General features: G+C 38.0%; 1 protein-coding gene across 1 annotated transcript in view; it reads left to right on the forward strand.

Moving 5' to 3' along the window:
* Positions 1-21,989, forward strand: part of HCRTR2 (hypocretin receptor 2) — an 80,674-nt gene that overhangs the window by 49,159 nt on the left and 9,526 nt on the right. Inside the window, exons 5-8 of the mRNA XM_026844057.1 lie at positions 3,639-3,739; positions 12,353-12,531; positions 13,962-14,205; positions 21,045-21,160. Coding sequence (XP_026699858.1) covers positions 3,639-3,739; positions 12,353-12,531; positions 13,962-14,205; positions 21,045-21,160 — 640 coding nt within the window. The remainder of the gene's footprint in view (positions 1-3,638; positions 3,740-12,352; positions 12,532-13,961; positions 14,206-21,044; positions 21,161-21,989) is intronic.

Here is a 21,989-nt window from a genome sequence, read left to right on the forward strand (position 1 = left end):
TTTTTTTTTTTTTTTTTTTTTTTTTTTTTTTTTTTTTTTTTCCCTCCTGGAATGGTGAGCTGCCTGCAAACATCCAGTGTGCACGTTGGTGAAACCAGCGAGTTTTTAGCCAAAGAGGTTACATTAGAGCTATTAAGAAGCCTGAGCATGTTTGCTTGGTTCGTTGCTCGGCAGCCGGCTTCACGGGTGGTGTAAAGATAGTACCCCTCCTAAAGAGGCAGTATTCAAACTAGAAAAAGTGTCCTTCGCTCTCATCTTGAGCAAAAACGGTTTTAGGAAAATTACCAGTGTTTACCTATTTGCCTCCACCAGGCTGTCCTCCCGCCTTTAAAGATTCAAGGTCAAATCTTCAGCTAAAGGAGATCTCGCCCTGTTTACACTTTTTTCCTCTGAAGCCAGGAGGAGAATAGCTTTTCTGTCTGTGCACTTGCAGATAGAGACAGTATCAGTGCTGATGTAGAGCTGCTCCTCCGTGACTTCTCTGTACGTTATCTTGTTGCTTGGGATAGAAGCTGGCATGTGGCTGTCCACCCTGCTTTCCTTTTACTTGACTGCTGCTGCCCGAGCCGTTTGCTCTTTAAACTGCCTTTATGCATAACACGGACCTCACCCACTCAAACTGCTGCTTCATGGGCAAGTTGTTTGTGGGATCTGCAGGTGCAGGTGCTCGTTAGCTGAACACTGTCTCATCTTTATGCAAGACAGCTCATACAGCACTGATTGCAGGCTCCTGTGGTTTTGAGGAGAGAAGTGGATGTGGTCTAATGGTCTTTCCAAAGACATTTTTGTGAAACTTTATTTGGCTACCACAGAAAATCTGGTAGAGAACAGTACACATTTTTAAGTCTCTCATAAGCCCCTTTTTCCTGCTTGAAAAATTTATATTCAAGGTTAATCTGGGATTTAGTTATGGACCTTGAAGCAGAGAAGTGGCTCTAAAGAGAGTTTTAGTGGCTATTCGTGCTTTATGGTATCATGCTTTAGTGATGAAATGTGTTCCTCTGCTTATGTTTGACTGGTGCTGCTGGATTTGTGTGGCATGTGAAGTCAGTGCTTTGGTTCTATTTTGTCCATGGCCTATTCAGATAGCATTTAAGTAACCAGGAAAGACCCTTCCCCTTGTGGTACTGAAAAACTGTATTTCTGCCTCTTATTTTGATTTATGCATTCACATGAGATGAAGAGACTCATTGTGTCCCAGCAATAGCATCTGTGCAAGTGGAAGGCACATCCCATCCCTGGAATATTAGTAATAGACTACATTGAAGCATTCTGACAGTCAATTAAAAACCAAGGGTAGAATCAGAAGCTTGAACTTTCATTGACATCTACTGGGCTCTTGAGTGAGCTGCACTGCAGGAATTCTACTTATAGTAGCATATAACAAGGTCTGCATTGCTATTTAGTTTTCAATTTAATTAGGAGAATTGACAATACCCTGTTCGGGCTGCTACACAAACCAGCTAAAATGAAAACTGTTAGCAAGTCTCTGCATTTGAATGGAAGTTTCATTACTGCATTTGAGTGCTACATGACAGTGATTCTCATTTGTGCCCACATTGGCTGCTCACCAGAGATTTCAGTGCAAGCCACTGAGAAGAAACAGAAGACATTTTTAGGACATATTTACATGAACATTCAGACTCTGAAATCGGCATGACCGTCAGTATACTTTGTCCTGTTCTCTTCTTCACTTGGTCACTATCACTAAAAGCAGAGTAGATGTTGAGGATAAGGACTTTCTGTTTTGCAAACAAGACCGAAAGATTTCTTTACTACTGCACGCCAATGAAACTTTTGCAACTTCTTTGCACAGCTAGTGCAAAACATATGACTTCTTAATGAAGAATGTCTGTTGACTGTACAGTAAATACCTGTTTCTTCTTCTTTTCTTTCTTTTTTTTTTTTTTTTAAAAAATACATTAAAAACATTGTTTTTAAATGGGAAACTAGGTAATTAAAGAAGGAAAGGTATTTTTAGGATGTATGTATGTCTCTGGTTACTGACATGATCATTCCACACTAACAAGTTGCAGCAGTTAATAACTGGAGTAAGACCAGAAAGGATTAATAAGTAATGTAGAACTCCATAGATTTAACACCATTTATACAAGTAAAGAATGGAAATGGTCCTCATTTAAGTTACTCATTCTCATGGGTCAGAACTTTTCTAATGAAATGGTTTCCCTCAGAGAACGTGCATTCATCAAAATCAAAATGTACAGCAGAGATCTCTTGGTTTGACCAAAGACAGAAGGCAGAACAAGCGGCCTTCTGGTGCCCTACCAGCTGGGCTGCTGGGCCTCTTGGCAGCCCTTCCCAGAGCTGGCAGGAGCTGAGATCCTGAGCACACACAACCTGCCAGCACCCAGCTTGAAATTCCTCAGCACTGCTGGTTTCCAAGGCTAAGAGACCATGCAGGACATCCATGAGACATTTCAGAATCTTTCTTTACACACACAATTTGGTGATATTTGTTTTTCTTTCCAACTCAGAATGAAACCAAATTTAATTGACAGAGAATTACTCTTCTCTGGATAGCTCATTTATTATCTATTTTACAGTAACTGCTAGTTATGCTGAGATTGTACAGAACCCAGCTGTGGTCCTTTCCTCAAAGAGTTCACAGTCTGACTCAGAGCTCAACAGCATTCATCTGATTTCTACTTATTGTAGTTTGATTTTTTTTAGGGCTGGAGAGGTTTGTGTGTAGTTCTAACATCAGAGTCCTAGTCAATTCCTGTCAATAGGCAACTGTCTCAAATGCAGCTCTGTTATAATTCTAAATGTATCTGGTGAATACTGAGGTCTAGACATACATGCACATGGATGGGTCATGTATTCTCTTAAATGGTGCCATGATCTTCATAAATCCTATTTGATTGCCATAGATGAGGCATATTTAATTTACTTTTGTCCAGATTACTTGGGGAATCTGGCACTGAAAGGGCTTTACTTGTAATACCATCATGAGAGTCACCTTTATCTGTTAGATGAATAATAACTAGAGTGGCTTTATTATTTTTTAAAATATAACACATAGGAAATGATACAATATTTATACATTTCATCTACCTAAGATATAGAATGTATGAGCTCAGTTTATGTAAGAGTTCAAGTATCAATTGAAGTACATTAGTGTTTGCATAATATGGGGATTATGGCAAGAAAGAGTCATGGCACATCCTTGTGAGATACACCAAAAGACCATCATTAAAAGATGAAGCTAGTTTGAAATTATGCTCTTATCTGTCTAGAATCCTATATTCAGATGTGTAACTAGTTCTACTCTATATGCTTGCTGCCCAGAGTCCAGAGGGGGGACAGTTCCACTTTCATTTACTGTTCTTAATGTCAAAAGGCAATTCTGCCTGTTGTGAATACTGCAGTCCTATTAAACCCAACTCTGAGAGTTCAGGGGGCAATGCCCAAGACTGAAGGAGGGTGAGCTTCAAGAGATGCTTAATGTCTTGAATATTAATCCAAATTCTGTTGACTTTCATTTGAGTTCTAACAGAAAGGATAGTTGCATCTGCCTGGAGGCTGCCTTTATAGTTGAATAAAATGAATGTACTTGGATAGTACATTTTTCAGTCAGAGTAAAATAACAAGCAGTTTGGCTACTTGTATTCCAACAGCATTCCAAAGGACAATAGTTCTGCTGTGAATTCATTCAGTGATGAAGGAGGACTGGAATCTGAACAAGTGCTTGGTCTCAGGGGTCAAAACCCATTAAAAGGTATTGAAAGAGAAACAAAAAATATATTCCTTTCCATATGGAGTCTCATATTCTGTTTAATTTGTAATTACTTCTGACAGTTACTGTTCTTGCTTCTGAGGCTACATGCACGTTTTGGAAACTAAAAATTTAGGACTCTTCTGCCATCCAGTTTTCTTCTGTCTATAGCACTGCTGATAAAATATCTCTTGTCTGATGTATTATAAACTAGGCTAGCTATTCATTAGCTCCTACAGAAGAACTATCACCAGTTAGTCAGAATTCCCCTGTAATGCAAGAATGTTATGGGGTGGGTGGCAAGGGAAAGCCCACCAGCATGTATTTGAATTGTTTGTGTTTGTATTACCTAGGAAGCAAACAGCAAACTTTACTGTTGCTGGTTTTGGTTTTGTTTCATTTTACTTTCAAGATGTACACCTGATAAATTTGAAACTTTAAAAGAACTTATCCCATTTAATTTTATACTTTCTCAAAGATGTTGGAGTGATAGTTCTGAACACTAGCTCTGCTATTTAGACCCAAAACAGGTGCAGCCTTGATGGTGGCAGGATATGCTGCCTAGTATTAGTTCTATATTGTGAGTGATGTTTGGAAGGAATCATCTGTCTATGGAAGAAAGAAACTCAGCAGAGCTATTCAGCAACTGCACAACTCTAAGACCACTAAAACCAGTAAAGCCCAGTCTCCCAGGAGCTGAACAGACACTAACTGTCTTTCCCTTAGTGAAGCACTCCAAATAGAAGTGTCTTTGGGGCATTACCATATAAAATGAAACTCGCCATCTTTCTAAAAAAACAGAAGGTTTTGCAATGCTTCTTTGTTTTTGAAGTGTTGTTTATTTTCTGTGTTGGATGTCAAGTGAAACCTTTGATTTTTTGGACATTAGCAGCAGATTTACTTACTGTATGTCTCACAACTTGAATTTGTCAGAGAACTAGAGTGGACTGTTCCTGAGGGGAAGGAGATCCGGGAGCTGAGGGTAGCAGCAAGACTGGTAGGGCAGTTTACTTTCCAACACAGTCCCACAGTGCCTGAGAGCATGGTAGGTCTGGTGATGTTTACCAGGGTTCAGTCACCTCCCAACAATTACCAGACAAATCCATAGTGATGAAGCAGGTCTGAGGTTAAGCTAGAAAGTCAAGTCAGTGCATGAGTATTACAATCAGAATCAGCAAGGCACGTGCATACTTGCAGTGCAGTCTTTGCCTGAGCTAAGTGTGAGAGCCTGATCTTAAATGCAGCTCCTAGGCAAAGAGGTGACCCCCAGAAGAGGTGTCTCATATCTTTCTCTGAAAGCTCTGTTCCCAGCAGCCTGATGGGGTTATATACCATCTTATATGATGCCCCATACCAGAGCTGGCCTCCAGCACAGGCAGCTAGTCCCTGGGCAGAGGTTGCAGAGCCTGGGGGTGAACTCAGCCCTGACAGAACTGTGCTCTGTCTCCTGGTTCTCAGTGCAGTAAGACTGCAAGGATTTTAGACCAATTTTGGGAGTATTATATTGGTGATGCAGATTCATGATATCGATTCAGAAGTTGTATACTATTGCAAGCTATTTCCTGTAGCATTTCACTAGCATATTATTTTCTATGTGTAGTCTAATGAAAAGGCATTCTTACATCTGTGTTAGAAACAGACGTGGACATGGAAGATTTTGTCCTAGTGCAACTCCGTTTTACACTGACAGATGCATTTTGAAGCATATGGTTTCAGAGTTGCACAGCATTTCAGCTGTGGAGCATACTTTGGTTTTCATGAGTCATGAAGGTTTAAATTGAATGGTAGTGAAGTGTGAAATCTTTGTAGTGCCATGTGAAGTATAACAGTTACATTTATGGTCCTTCCATCTCTAACATGAAGTGTGTTTAAGGATTTTGTAGGCTTTTTATTGTTACTATGGATAAAAAATATGTATATCAAATGTAATTATGAAATAACTGGTCATTCAGTATAGCCAGCTCTGAAGAAATGGCTGGAGTTGCCAGTTAAGACTTGTAATGATTTGTGTGTTTATGTGTGTGTGGTGGGAGAGTTTAAAATCAATCTCTGTCTTGGTCAGTACAGTTAGCTCAGGAAACTGTGTGACAGTACTTTTTGCTTCCTCCAGACCTGACCAAACCTGGCATTTTTGGTAGTCTGTCTTTATACCGTATCTGATCTTCTGGTAATAACTCCCATTTCCATGTGACTGTTAATTGTCTAAGGTTATGTAATGTAACCAAGTTAGCAAATGAATCCTGTGCCAATTAGATGGCTGTGCTATTACTCCCAATTGTAATCTGTAGAGATAAGCTTCCAGCAAGCAGAATTTAATTCTTGTATTCTCTCTAGTGCCATAATAATGAGGCAGTACAAAAAATATAGAAGCGGGTTGGAGAACATGAGTGACCCACAACACCCGACTCATAAGTCCCTTTAAAAGCCTGAGTACAGTAGAGCACTTGGTAGCTAGAAAGCATCTCAGAAAATATATTTCTGCAAGCAAGCTAGTTGCTGTATATGTGTTTTATTTATGTAGAATGTGTCTTTTGTGGGAGTCTGTTTGCTATTAGTACATTTCAGTGAAGCTGTTATTCAACAAAATACTTTAAGATTTCATATGTTCTGTATTATGCAGCTATATTTCTTAAAGTTTCAGTACTTTTCCTAGAGTTTTACTATAAAAAAAGTGGTGGCACCTACACATACATACTTGTTTATGTGTGATATATAGGAAGCATGGCTTAACCACTCTTTTTGTCATGCTTCTCTTCAAATTTGTTGACACATCTAGTGTGTCCTGTTGTTGAGGAGCTATCACCTCACTGGTGAGCAATGTAATTCCTTTTTGTGTGCAGCCGAGAATATTGTCCATCTTTTCAGCTATCACATCACATATTCAAGGACAGTTCTCATCTGCTGGGTGCTATTACCAGCTGTAGGAACTTTTTCATTATTTCCTTTATTTCTTTATCTGTTTTATTATTTCCATTGTGTAAAAAGTGTCGTTGTGTCATTCTTTCTATTACTTTTTCAAATTAAACTTGATCTTAAGTTGTACTCCTTTTTTCAGATAAGATTAGTTATATAAAAAATGATGTAATCTGTGAGTTTAGAGCTTAATAGTTGGTAAGAGATGGACAGCCTAGGAAGTAGGTATCATCTTCCTATTCACAGAAGAGATTGCTTTGTTTTAGTTCTTTTGTTCTCACTGGTGGTTTCAAAAAACCCTAATTAAATATCTTCTACAATTTAGTTAAAGTACTTCTCACCCCTTAATCAAGATCATCAATAAGGTTATTGAAAGACTCATGGAAAACCTTCCTAAAACAAATAAAATAAGCTTAGTCACAGGCACCTAATTTTTCGACTCAAAGCAGAAGAGTCCTCAATAAGGAATTGTTCATAATGAAAGTAGTTTCAATGACAGCATTTTTCCTTCCAACAGTATGCATTGATTCAGTGTTTCCACAGGGGCTCTAGCTCTCGTAACTCCCGTTTGGTAGCCTGTCTCTACTCAGCCTTCCTTTCAACATGACCATGTTGCTTGGCACCCCACCACCCAGACCTTGATTCACAGTGGGTAGTGGCATCACTAGGAAAGAATGAGGGAAAGAATGCCATAAGGAGAACCAATTCCTTACTAGGTGGATTTTTTTTTTTTTTTTTTTTTTTTTTTTTTTTTTTTGGGGGGGGGGGACTAGGAGATAGAGAATAAATACTGTATAACTCAAATCTATTTAACATATTTTTTTTTTATCACTGATTGTAATATGTCATGAAGACATAAAGGTCTTTAGAAGCTTTCTTCTTCATGCATTTGGAGATGCTGATGACCAGTGCTTATAATCACAGCATCACTTCCAAATGATTGCTGGATGGCCATATTATGATATATTAGTCAGACAATTGTGATACTGAACTACCAAAGCAAAACAAAATTACCGCAATTTAGTTTGAAAAAAAAAAAGATAATTCTTTGTTTACATCCATCTGGGATTTATTATTCACCAAAAATGAGGTAAGAGGTAGTATCATTCATTTATATAAATGTCAGGTACTGCTGGTTGTGAATATTATGTTTCTGTTTTGTCCAAGATGTCACACTGGAAGATGACCCATTATGAACAAGAGGTTGAAAAGACTTCTGGAGTGTTAGGGGAATGATTTGGGGTTGACATGTAAAAACCAAATTGACAGCTGAACCAGCAGTCCACCAGCAGAAGGGCTGCAGCACCACCTTTAATATGCTCAAAACAGCATAAATCTTCCAGGAGACAAGCAGCTGCATTTTATACCAGCTGGAGCCTTTCTATTGTTTTCATATTCAGCTTGAGATACAATAAGCTATGCTAATTGAGTAGATGGCATTACAGACTCCAATTAAAATGCCTCAGGACACTAAACCAATAGGGATTAAATGTGTGCATGAAAAATACCAACTTCATTGTACTGTCATATTTGAGAGGGTTTTTTTTCTTCAGGAATATAATGAGGTATATGAATCTTTCTTGGACTTCTAATAGCGTCGGTCTTACATTATTGATTTGAATTTGTTATGTTTAGTCCTTCCTCGGGCTTGCCTGTGAGACTATGGGGGGGGCGGGAGGTCGTGGATGTTTGGAGGATGGGTTCTGAAACACGCTTCATTGTCGCTTTCTTTGTCCTCGCTTGGGAAAAGGCTCCGCAAGTTTTTCCACGCTGGCAGCCTGACCACGCAAGCTCGTTTCCGAGCCTTCACTGACACTCTGTGGCAGAGTTAGGAATAGCAATCGTTTTGCTTAAAACTTGATTCTGGCGGAAGAAAATGAAAGCGTCGGCGGTGGGGCAGATTTACAAGAGTCGAATTAATAACCGTTGGAAAAACGGCTGCTCTTTGTGAAAGCTGGCCTGCATGTATTCATTTTCAGAAAAGTTATTAACTTTGAGAGTTTTTATAAAATAAAAACTAAAATACAGAAAATAAGAAATTACACTGGGCAGGTAATTAGGTTTCCAGCAGTCAGGAAAATCATGCCCAGTAGGAGTATGTTTCTCGTTTCCTTTTTTTTTAAATTCTGATCCTCTCTATTTCAATGCCTATGTTAATACCATTTCCCCCACTTTCTTCCTCATTCCTATTTATCGCTGAGAACATCAAGGGTTGCATAGAAAATTTGCATATAATGTTAAATCGAGGTTTTATTCAGATCTGTTCTTACTGTTTCACAGATTTTTTTAGCAGAGGTGGGAAGAGCTCCATTTGAGCCACTACACTGTGTCCTAACTAAACAAATATCCTGTTAACTCTGTGGCGTCTCCCAAGTTTTTTAGGAAGGCTGGTACTGGTCTCATCTGTTTTATGGTTTTGGAGTACTTTTTGGTAAAATTCACTCCCAGTTGAGAATCTTTACTACCCTTCATCCTTGCTTCTCTTCTCCAAGCTGAGTGGAAAGCCACGGCTCTCTGCTATGTCAGTATGTGTAGGTAGATGGCATTTCTCACTCCACGGAGCTTCCTTTCTCTAGCACGTTTCTTTAGGCTTTAAACCGGAGCTGAGCTGAGTGCCTCCTCCTCTCTATAGAACCACCGGAGAAGAAAATGCATATTTAAAGGAGAGTGGACAGTGTACAAAATTCTTCTGTTCTGAAACTTAACTAGTTACAATCTATTCAGTGGCATAGGCAAACGATTTTGCACACCTATAAAGTAACAGTCGTTTAACACAGGCTAGGGCATCTTTCGTGATGATCTGTGAGATCGTTGGTATTATCAGTGAAGCTGTTGTCCCAGACTGCTGAATAACCTTGTCCTGTAGTAGACTCAGAAAGAGATCGCGTCTGGAAGGAATATACTGAACTAACTTTCTGTCATTTATACCATTCCGTCCCATTCAGATCACTTGTAGCAAATCCTCACAGCTCACTTCAGCCTTGCACTGGAAGAAAATACTGTCAGTGCTTGTGCAGCTTGTAAAACAATACTGCAACCAGCAGAGGGCAGCGAGGGGTGGGGGGAAAGCTGACCTTTTTTTAAAATACTTCAGAGGCTTTTTTACACAAACTTTCTTTTTTTTACACATACATGGTATAAGTTTCTGGCATACTTAATTATTATGGTAGTATGTAAACGGTAATTAAGATGCCTTTATGCTATGTGTCCTATGGTCTATGCTGCAAAAAAATAGAGGAGGTCAAAAGGGGAAACAAACATAAACAGAAAAATCTTACTTAACCAATTATCTTGCATTTCTATGCTTGTAAATTATTATTTTTTTCACCTTTCAGGTGTCTCTTGCCCCCGTTGATTAGAATTCAAAGGAATTCAGATCATCTTTCTGTACGTGGGCTTTCCTGTATACTGCTACTCCCAGAGTAGCAAGGGGCATAGTCTTTTCTGTTTCTCTGAGGAATAGCAGGTACTGGAGTTCATCTAAATTCCATCCATGTTAAGCCAGTGTGATCTGGTAGGCTTAGTACAGAGATGGGAATTAGGAGTCCAAGTTTCATATTCTGTCTCTGATTTACTGTATGGCCTTTAGCAACTTCTGTTCTGTACTTCCTTGCGTCAAAGATGAAAATGATAATTTTTTCTTAGCTCTCTGGGCTGTCATGAGGTTTCATTTGCTCATGCTGATAGAAAGCTTTGAACACAACATGCAAAATGCGATGAATTGATTTCTAATGCAGTTTGCTGCCAATGCGATTGACCTCACATTTGTTAACTTCATGGATTTGTTTTACTGGAAATAATGTTCATGTGCTTTCCCCAAACAGCTCAGCACAGGAATGAGAGTAGGCCTTGCCAAAGACCATATATACCTGCTTAAACTTTGTACCCTTAGGCACTCACATCCTTGGCTGAAAACAATGCGCTGGTCTGAATCAGATAGAATGTAGGACTGTTGAAACCATACCATGAAAACAAAGTAGCCACAATCTGAACTTTTAGAACAACATTTTATTTAACTTTTGCCTACAGAGTGATTTTGATAACTGCACACTGACCACAAAGACAGTCTGAAGAGTGTCCAGAGAACAGCAACAAGGATGATTGCAGAGGTTCTAAAAATGACTGGGAGTAAAAGAGAGAGTTCTGAAGTTGTACAGTCTGAAAAGAAAACTGAGAAAAAATGTAACAATCTTTAGATATGTGAGGCATTGCTGCGGGGAGAAACTACTCTTAATTCCTGCCTGTGTGCAGGGGAAAAAAAAAAAAAAAAAAGTTATATAAGTACCAGTAAAAGAAAAGTAGATTAGACATTAGAAGGTTGTTTGTTTGGGTTTTTTTTAATAGGGAAGGTAGTTAAACACTGCAGCACATTTAACAGAGGCATGATATCTTCAAATATAACAGATTTTAAAATGTAAGCTTGCCAACAATGGGTCAGTGGTAGTCTTGCTGTAGTTGTGTTGGTCTAAAGACTTAAACAAGAGTCATGGAATGAAGTAATATATTAGATCAACTCTTGCATCTAGAAGATGGATGCAAGCTTTCAGGCACACCATCCTTCTTAGGATCTAAAGAAGTATCTGATCTCAAGATCTTATGTGCCTTGAAGTCTGTGTATTTTTTTTTCAGCTGTTTTAGCTAGTTTAATAAGAGAATGGCTTAACTCTACCTGATTCCATTTTAGATTTGGACAACTCTTGAGGACCCTTCTAATTCTATTCTTTATCATTCTGTGATCTGTTTAATATATCTAAATTAAGCATAGTGCTTATATCCTGACAGATTAAGGAGACTTTGAATCTTTGTCCGGATTTGCATGGTGAATTGTTTACAGGAGATGAACCTTTGATGTACAGTATGTTGTACTGTTTTGTAACAAGAAATACTGTGGTACTTCTGGAAAATCTTGTGCATCAGTTTTAAAAGAGTTTTTGGTGACTCAGTAGAAAACTTTCAAAAGCTATTGATACAATCCCTCAGGGTTTTAGTTTATAACAAAGTTATTAAAAAACTTATTTTTAGGCTATTTTCTCAGACTCAGTTGTGGCAATTTTAATGTCTAAGCTATGAATTTAATGCAACCATGTTAAAGAACTGATTTGCCTTATTTCTAAAAGCTTTTCAAATTGAAAAAGAGGGAAAAGATAGAAAACAAGCTTTAAAGGCACATCTTGTAAAGTCTGCTACATGCTGCTTTTGATCACAGTAAGCATCATCAAATGCATTTTGCCCAGCAAAATATTTTATAAAATTTTTGTTGTCTTGCTACGGTTTGCAAGATTCTGTGTGGCAGCAATTTGAATTAAGCATCACACGATTATAAAAAATACATAAACTTTTACAAATGTAGATTTGTATTGCCATAGGCTAGAGCCAGTGAATTAAAACAGACATGAAGGAAATTGTGTCAATAGGTAGTGAAGATAAACTAGCAGGAAAGCAAGCTGCTTTATGTATCAGATTATTGCCCATGCTGTGGTCTGTGGAAAAACTATTCTTTGTGTGCTAGGATTCTCTCTACATGTACCTTCTTATTTCCCCTGTAAAAGATAACATATGGTTATTACACTGAACTACATATTCAAATATTCTGTGTTAAACAAAGGACACGAACATTTCCTTAACTCTGCAAAGGCCAGTGTTTTCCTATGGAATACTTCCCGAAGTCATTTCCATCTCACTAACTTTTCTTTCCAAATTCAGTTTGCATTGCAGTGTGGAAGAATCATCACATGAGGACAGTTACCAACTATTTCATAGTGAATCTTTCTCTGGCTGACATTCTGGTCACAATTACTTGTCTTCCAGCAACTTTAGTAGTGGACATCACAGAAACATGGTTCTTTGGGCAGCCCCTCTGCAAAGTGATTCCCTACTTACAGGTATAGTTTTACTGTGTTTGTGTACACATTATCCATGTTACAAAAAAACAGAAAGAGCAATAGCATCTTCCTAATAGTGATAATCTGATGGAATATCCCATAGATATCCCATAGATATCTCAATGTACATGCTGAGGGTTAAAGGACTGTTCCACTTATGAATATGTTTATGCTTAATAAATATTGTTCTTAGTCCATCTGATTGTTAGACTTGGGCAATACACTTTCTGGAACATTTGTCTGATGCTCTTCACTTTTTGTGATCTTTCTTAATAATTCAGAATGGATATAAAGAAATAAAAATGTCTCTAAATAGAATTACAGTCCTTTATACTCTGTGTGTGTGTGGACCTAAACAGCCACGCAAGTGTTCAGGACAGAGAATCCGAACTTCTGAAGGGAGTCTGGGCTTTCATATGTGTTTAGTGACTTTACATTCTTTAGAAATAGTCAAAGTATCCAAGTTCACTGCGAGCTGATCAGATCGTCTGCCTTAAGCAATAACTGCCACCACACATTTACCAGTGGACTGAATTAGTTATGAGATCATTTGCATCAAAATGTTTGACAAATACCTTTTCTGGTATTCAAATGGTTGGTTAGGTTAAGTGACTGGGCATACTAGAATGACAAGTGCTTGGCCTTTCAGTCATAAATCATAAGAATTCAGTAGAGCTCTGAATGTATGCAGGTGATCAGCTCTGTGCTCCAGCACATTTTATATTTTGAGCAGATACCTGTATGGCTGAAGAACTGCATTGTCATCTACTCAATAGACTCAAAATCACAAAACTTGTTTCAAAGCTTCCATTCTAGTGGAAGAAAATCTAAAGCAAAAGTGAAGTGATCACCCAGTATAGAGAGTAAAAGAATAAAACCAAAGTGATAGGATTTCCCTATGCTGAATAGAAGGTAAAATGACTTAGTCTGCCTTAAGCTGATTGGTTGGGGTTTTTTAATGAGTCCTGCCAAAACTAAAAAGGCAAAGTGATGATACTGGTATCCAAATACAGCATAGAAAACAAAGTTGTTCTACAAAGAAAAAAGGATCTAATTAGTTGTCTAATGTTTTAAAAGTAGTTTCTCAGATAAAATTTTGCAAATTCTAAGTTGCATAAATTTGGTCTTTCAAAATCTGACCCTGCTACACCTATTCAGTTTGGGTAGCACCCTAATCTGTGAATTGTCCTGTTGATTCTAGTGGGACTACAGCAGATGAGGGTATCTATTGTAATTCTGTAAGAAGTGATTTTAAAAGAAGTCTTTTCCTGGGAATAATTTCTATTTAATAATTGCAGATAAAGAGCTGTGTTCAAAATAGAAATATTTTTTTAAACTCTGGAAAATTACAATAAATCATTTCTAAAGCTCTGAAAAAAAACCCCAAACATTTATTTTGCATTTACTTTTACATATTTCCTTTTCTTTAGACAGTTTCAGTCTCTGTGTCTGTACTAACACTTAGCTGCATTGCTTTGGATCGATGGTATGCAATTTGTCACCCTTTGATGTTTAAAAGCACAGCCAAGCGAGCAAGGAACAGCATTATAATTATCTGGATTGTGTCCTGCATCATAATGATTCCTCAGGCTATTGTTATGGAGTGCAGCAGTGTGTTCCCAGGATTAGCCAATAAAACCACCTTGTTCACAGTATGTGATGAGCACTGGGGAGGTGAGTGTGTCATTAACCATAAAGGCTGAATTTCTACTGCTGTTATGTAATAAAAATATGAGGACATTATTAATATGCAGTCAGGTTGTATAAACATATCACAAAGTGTTCTTAATTGTATAAGCTTTCTTAGAACTACTGTTTTACAAATACTGTGAAATCCTATTTTCTTTTGTATTGCTAAAACTTAAAAGTACATTTGAAACCAAGTTTAGAAGAATGAGGCAGGTTTTGTCTTAACCATGTTAATGTTTCCCAGGGGGTAAAAATGTTCCCACCCTTAAATGCTTATGCTTGATAATTCGATGAACATTGCAGGTTTACAAAGACTTCAGTATTTAGCCTTAGGAATTAACTACACGAGAACAGAATTTCTGTTTACCTGTTATATTGCTTTTGCTAATTGCTGATACTTGACTAGCCTTTATAGATACCTCCTGGGACTTCAATTCAAAATGCATGTCATCACAATTTATAGAGATGTTATTGATACGGTGGAGCAATTCAACCTACAATTTGAAATTTGTCATGGACGAGATCAATTAAATAACTCTGTAAACATAATCAGTTACAAATTATTCTATTCATGAAGTGTAGTTCTGCCTTTCCAGATTAATTTTAATCTACTTCTTCTGTATTTGAATTCAGCTTTAAGAAGCCATAAGGGTTGCCAGGGAGTAACTGCTTCTATTTTGTCTCTCCATTCACAGCAAGTGGTGTTAGCCACCCACCCGAATGGTTACAACTCGACTCTGGTGGGCCCTGGCATAACTCCAGTGCTAATAGAGCGTATGAGTTACATGCTGTGACTCTGACACTGGATATAATGACCATTAGTAATACCATTATTCACACAAGGGAAAATAAAGCCAAGTTTGCCAAAACATACAACTAAAAGGTGCCTGTTTAATAGCCTTGAATCAGACTAAAACACAATCAGATTCTCTCTCAGAGCTGTATCTGCAGAAGATTCCAGTTCTGTGAACAATTAAGATGAAATAGAACTGGATCACCTGTACTTAATTATCATGATAAATTAGCTTAAGCAGCATGAACTGCTGAGGGTTCTTCTGTGTGCTGTTTTGGAAGTCCCTCCCCTGGTAACAGCCTCCACAGGGCCACCAGGGGATCAGTGAGAAGACATTGGCTATCACATTCCTGTTTTTTATCTCCTTCATCCCAGCTAGTCCTCTGGGACAAGGCAAGGGGGCAGAGATGGCCGTTAAGTAGCTGGCTCTCATTGCAGACAAAGATGTGCTGTAAATTTGTAGGAAGCCTCTGTTAAGCTGTGAGTATCATATTTGCTGTTTCATTGGAGAGGATACATCTGCTCTTTACTTCTAGTGTTCTTTCTTCATCTGTGAACAATTTTGTATCCCAGTCTGCTGCTGGACGCTGCAGTATTTATGTGACTATTTTCTTTCACGGCATTCACTCCAAGTACATTTTGTGTCCACTAATTTTGGCTGCAGACCTAATTATCCTTGCCTTCATCACTTCAAGGTTAGATCTGCAGCAAAGATTCTTTTAATCAAATCGGGAAATTAAAATTATGTGTTTAATTCAGTAGGGAATCAAGAGAGCATTTCATCAGGGAAAGTAATCTCAAAATTTCCAGATCTGCATTGGCCACTTTTTGATTCCCAACCGGAAAGCGTTGCTTTTGAACTACAGGGTCCATAGTAGCCTCGGAACTATTTTAAAGAGTGCCTCTTGCTCAGTGCTGTGATGAAGTAGTTGCAGCCCACAGATATGCCTGAGCTGAATCACCCATTATACAAAAGAAAAACAGCTACCACATGTGTTTGTGAGACTCTACTCCTACAGAGTGTATTTGTCCAAAATGGAATCTATTCATCTTCAGGTTATGCTGTGAGCCTTCACTTGGATGTCTGGAGAGGTAGAAAGGAGTATAACAAAGGCAAGTACTTGTACATAGAATTAAATTCTTTTTGTGTGTGGCTTCAGAAATGAAGTGCAAACACTCCAAAATTATTTTGGTTTCTGTTAATTTATGCTGAGCATGAAATGTAAATAATTTTACATTAAACTTTTCTGAAATGGGAAGATTTTCATTCCACTGAAATATATCAATCCTATTTTTACCCTGATGCCTTTCTAATGAATTATTCTTCTAATCATAATGCACCAACATTGCTAGTTATTCTGCTGGTGCATTTCAGCTATCTATAAAATATAATCCCCTCCACTTTCTAATAATAGCTTATCATAGTAAACTGAGAGAATAATCTTTCTTGTGTTGTTACAAGTAGGTTGCTCAAATCATGGAAATACTTAGTAAATGTATAAACCATATATCATCAATGAGGATATATAAACCTTAACATCCCTTTCAGGCTATAGAGAATGGAGTGTCATTAGCTACAAATAATTTCCATTCAATTGAAAATGTCTAAGAACACTGAGTTGGGTGAAAACACAGAAGATGCAGTTTTTCTACTGAAAACCAGAGATTAAAATCACAAATGACCCCCAAACAGAAGAACAAAAGAACAAGGATAACAGGGCAGCAGTTTTAAAAGACTGGTGAGCCTTGAGGTCAGAAGGAGCAATCAAGAGCTAATATTTTCAAATAAAATATTTGCATTTTTGCTGGGTACCATTTTTCCTTTTGTGACTATGGGAGGATTGAGGGTCAAAGAAACCTACCTAGGAGGAGGCTGAAGGAGAAAGAAATTCATGTTCCTATAAATAAGCTATATTTGCAAAGAAAAAGTGGAGATGTAGATAATTGCACACACTCAAGAGATCCTAAGCAAATTCTATAGAAGAGTCAGTTTAGAGGAAAGGGGTTGTACTTGGGTGTTTACTGCTTGTTTAGAACTGCATATAATTAATGCAGTCTAAACTTAGGGTATGTCTGATGAAATCTTTGCAGAGCATCATCTACACTCTGTGTCCCAAGGATGTTAAACTGCGAATTTTCAAGGTTCGGACTGCAAAAAGGGGGTGCTTAATAAAACTTTCCAAAGTGTTTTGGAAGTCTATTCTAATTCTGGGAACTCAGAGCCACTGAAACATGAGGTGCTATGGAGGACTAACGGGAAGCTGCGTCCAGGAAAATGTCAGAGATGCCAAAGCAGGAGACAGCACTGTGCCCTTACCCAGACTTAGGTCCAGCTGCTGAAATCCATACAAGTCTGATGAGTCTCTGGAAGGAAGGTCTGATCAGCACTGTGACACTTGGGCTTCTTAATGGTGAACAAATAGTGGCCACCCTGACTAATAAGATTTCAAACATGCTGTTGGAGAGCTGCCAGTGACTGCAAATGGAGCAATAGTTAGGCCTAAAACAGGGCTCAATTTCTTTTTAATTGCTTCTGGCATTCCTGAACATAAAATTCATTGCCAATTCTAGGCTGAGGGTTTTTCATTTTGAGTACTGTCTAATAACAATATTTTATTTGGGAATGCAGAAGGATCCAACATGTGATCTATGCGGACTCACTTAAGGAGCCAGTGTTGGCCACAGTTCTATAATAGTCTGTAATTACTATGTGCTGAATTTGATGATAAAGCGCCAAAATAAAAGAAACATATATTAAAATGAGTTCACCATGTGTTGAAGTCAGCTAAATACATTCTCATATAGCTGCTCTCAAAATGAGTGTTAGCCAAAGTGCATTAGCCAAACCCTTTGCAAATGATAAAAAAAAAAAAAAAAAATAAAAAATTGAGATAATCTTTTCCCAAAACTACATGGTTGAATGGAAACAAAGGGAAGACTTTGTGTTACATTTCCTCTTAGACTACTCATAAAATAGTACAAAACATATTGTCTTAATTCTGGGAAACAAAAAGCTGGAAATTGCATTTTTACATGAAGGCTTATACATCGTGTTTATCAAAATGTTCAAAATTTAAGGAAGAACTTGTGGGACATTTTAATGCACAAAGAAGTCAGAATATTGCTAATACTAAAATTGTGCTTGATGTTATTGTGAGTTGATAAGCATAATATATCAGGTTTGAAAAGATAATTTTACTAGTAGCTAACTTTAAGAACTCTGACATAGGCACATAGCTTGGAAAGGATTGTGTTGTGTGGTGGAATCTTCTCTACTATGGGCACCCACTGCCTAACATCCCAATTTATTAAGCTTTATTCTAAAATTATACTCTTCTAGCTGCATTGTTTCTTCATGTTGGTAACTCCAAAACCTCATAGGTATCTTCCTGAGAATAAGGAACCTGGAAACTCTCTACTGATGCTTAACAAACTTGATAGTCTTTTTGTTTTTCCCTGTTCGTAGGGAAGCTATCAAGAGTGCCTATTTCATTATGCACCTATGGCTTAAGGGAATATTTAATTTGCTAGACATATCAAAACCTTTTGAGTCTGGGTTGTTTTCGGTTTGTATACATATCTATGTGTATACATGTATGTATATATATATATTTACACAAATATAGTCAAATTGTGTCCAAAATCCAGAAGCTGTAGCTTCAGTCTTCAACCTTCGTGCTTCATTGAACAATAGTCTGGGACTGGAACACAGTGCTGAGGAAGAAGATTTAGAAAAGTTTAAAATTTGTTTAATAACGCCTCCAGTAGACAGAATAAGGCTTGTTGTAGCATACCGATCCTTTATCAGGTGGTATAATTGTACTATGACTGGTGCTGAGTAGGAACATCGATTTCACCCCAGTCCAATCCCCCATTTTTGGTTTTTGTCCCCTTCTCTCTTTTCAGTAAAATAGCAGCCAGTGATGTGAGAATCATTAATTTCTTCTTAAAGAGACAATTACTTCAGCTAAGGGTGACCTCCCCCTGTCTTGAAGCCCCTTAAGTGGCCATGGAAGGCAAAGACACTTTTCCCCTCTTCTGCTTGGCAATAAGAGGTTCAGCAGTCCCAGTAAGGCAGCTGGATATATCACCAGGACCATGGACTGATTGATGTTTGAATTCAAGGAGCCTGGAACTCACTCACTTGATAAATGAACAGTGTCCCAAACCAGCCCTTCCTCCTTCTTGTTGCTGTGATTGTCAAACAGCTTTAAAGCTTTTCTTTGGCTTGAGAAGCTAAACAGAGTCATGCTTCTTAGGGAAGTGTTCTACAAAAGGCTTTGCCCTGAGTGGAGGAGGGACAGGTTTCCTTTGATGTTTAGCAGCTGGCACTTTCCAGGTGGTTAAACTTCAAAGGGAAGTGTTAGGATCTTCCTCCAACCTGGTCAGTCAGTTCTTTGTAGATAGCTAGGCTCATGTAACATTTCGCTTTACTTGGAATGCTAAATTGGAAGCCATAAACTCCAGATGGCCTTTTAAATATGTACTGTCCTTCTACCTGAAAGGGGCCTGGCTGCCTGCAGAGCATAGATGAGGCAGGTGGCACCTCCTTCTGAGCAGAAAGAATGTACTTTCAGCTCTGACCTCCCACGATCCCAGTAAATCATGTTACTCCAGTTTCTCCTTAATCTCTCCACCTGTGAAGCACGTATGTCGGTATTTCCCTGTCTGACAGGACTGCTGCGAGGCTGCATTTTCTGGAATGCAAAACCACATTTGAGATCATCAGTCAATATACAAACCCAGGTTATCACCATTTATAAAAAATCTGCCCCAAATGGTCTGACTCCCCCAGGGACATTGACAAGAGCTAGTAGCTACAGCTGCTAGTTAAAGAGTTGGTAAGCTGGTTTTCTACAGGATCTTAGAGCAAGTAAGGAGCCAAATGCTGCTCATCTGAATTTTTTGAACCCTGATCCATCAAAGCTGTCAGATGTCAATGGCAATGTCTCTATTCCCTTTGCTACCAATGAACATGGGCTGGATTTTGGTATAGCAAGTTTCTGAATACTGAAATACTGAAGTTTTTCTGACTGGTGAACCAGCTGTCACTTTCCTGCCCAGCACCGAGTGTGGTATTACTCAGTCTGGGTTTGAGTGTGAGACTGGAGTTAACTTGATGGTGTACTCCTTCCTGATATGAGAGCTATGGGTTAAGTCTTTATATCTCCTTGTCTAATCAAACTCTTGGGGTTTCTCCTGGCATGAAAAGGTACCTCTTGTTTAATAGGGTCCACAGTCTCAGTCACTTTAAGAAGCAGAAAATGTTTGACTCACCAATGTTTTGATCTCATGCTACTTTTTCTTTTTTCTTTTTTTTTTTTTTTTTTTTTTTTAGTTTCAGTTGCAGATCTTATCATCCTGAAGCGTTTGGAAGTTCTGGATTTTAACATAAACATTCCTTCTTTAGCCAAATTACAGTGCTTAGGATTACTGTGCAATCTAACTCACAGAGTGCAGTTTCTCTTCATAATATTCATGCCTTTTCTGAGGCCATCCATAAATGTTAAGTTGTAATTCACAGCAACATTTGGTAATACCAAACTCTCCCCTCATCAGCATCCCATGTGCTCTAGTCTACATTCTCTGTAGGTGAGAGACTTCAATTTACTCAGAGATATGTAGTAGCCTTTGCAGAATTGAAACTAAAGACAGTTAAGCAATCTGTTAAATACGTCAAAGATTAGGTAGGTTGGATAATTAGCTGGTGTTAGATAATGAAATTTTCTATCTTTCACTGATTTAATAAAAAGCAAAACTTCTTAAAGCTTCATACCTAAAGTAATAATGTGATATGAAAGCAGTAATATGGTACAAGAGATGCTTGAGATAAAAGAGTGTTTATAATGGAAACAGAATGTATATAGAAGTCTTTAAAAAATCAGTCCTCACCATAATATTATTGGATACATCTTCCATTATAACCTATTATGTTTGAAAAACACATGCATATCTATATGAATAATTTGGCTTAAAATTTGAAACGTATGCATATTTAAATGCACTTTTCCTTTTTGAATTCTCTTTCCAGCTGAGGTTTACCCCAAAATGTATCACACATGCTTTTTTTTGGTGACATACATGGCCCCACTGTGTCTTATGGTGTTGGCCTATTTGCAAATATTTCGAAAGCTGTGGTGTCGCCAGGTAAGTCATTTAACATTATTTGCTTGCTGTTGTGACTGTGTGCAGATTCCTGTGTACAACCTTCTCTATACGCTCCATGTTGTCACCTAGGGCTTGGATTTTTACATGCAGCACTGTTACCAGGTTCAGGTAACACTGCTGGCTTACGGCCACCTTGGATAGGCACTAAGACACATTAAAAAATGAAGGCAGTCAGGCTGAATGTAAACTCCTTGCTCATGTCTTTGAAAGGCTTAGAGGGAGAGAGAGAAGTCAACAGAAGGATTGATTATAGGCAGAAGAAAGATCTCTCCCATTGTATCTGAAATGCTTATTAAAATACCTTAGATGACCTTAGTTATACCACTAAAATCTCTTGTAGCAGTCAAAAGTTAGGATTGAATTTATTGTTTTGTTAGTAGTTTATACAAGTTTTCATTTTCATTTTTCATTCTACCAAGACTCGGGTTCATAGCAGATCCAATCTAAACAAAAGTTAGACTAGAAAGTCACCTATCAGAACTGGAGACTGGAATTGCCTGATGTGAAGTGGGTTGTTATCAGTAACATTTGATATGAATTATTGACATATAATTGGTATGATTTCTCATGTGAACATCTGTTTTTTCAAGCTTCAAATTAAAAATACAGCAAATACTAAAGAAAAAAACACAAGCAAGCAAGCACACAAAGAACGTTTGAATTGAATTTGCAAAAATTATGTGGGTTTTTTCAGGAACATTTTTCCCCCTCCAAGATTTTGAAGTGGTACCAGCTTGAGAATCATTTTCTGGGTGTGAACTGTAGACTGTCGTGCATCAGTCTGTGGTTCTTTCTGCTGTCTTATGCT

Source organism: Athene cunicularia (genome assembly GCF_003259725.1).
Source record: "Athene cunicularia isolate RWA chromosome 3 unlocalized genomic scaffold, athCun1 chr3_part1, whole genome shotgun sequence".
Classification (NCBI taxonomy): domain Eukaryota; kingdom Metazoa; phylum Chordata; class Aves; order Strigiformes; family Strigidae; genus Athene; species Athene cunicularia.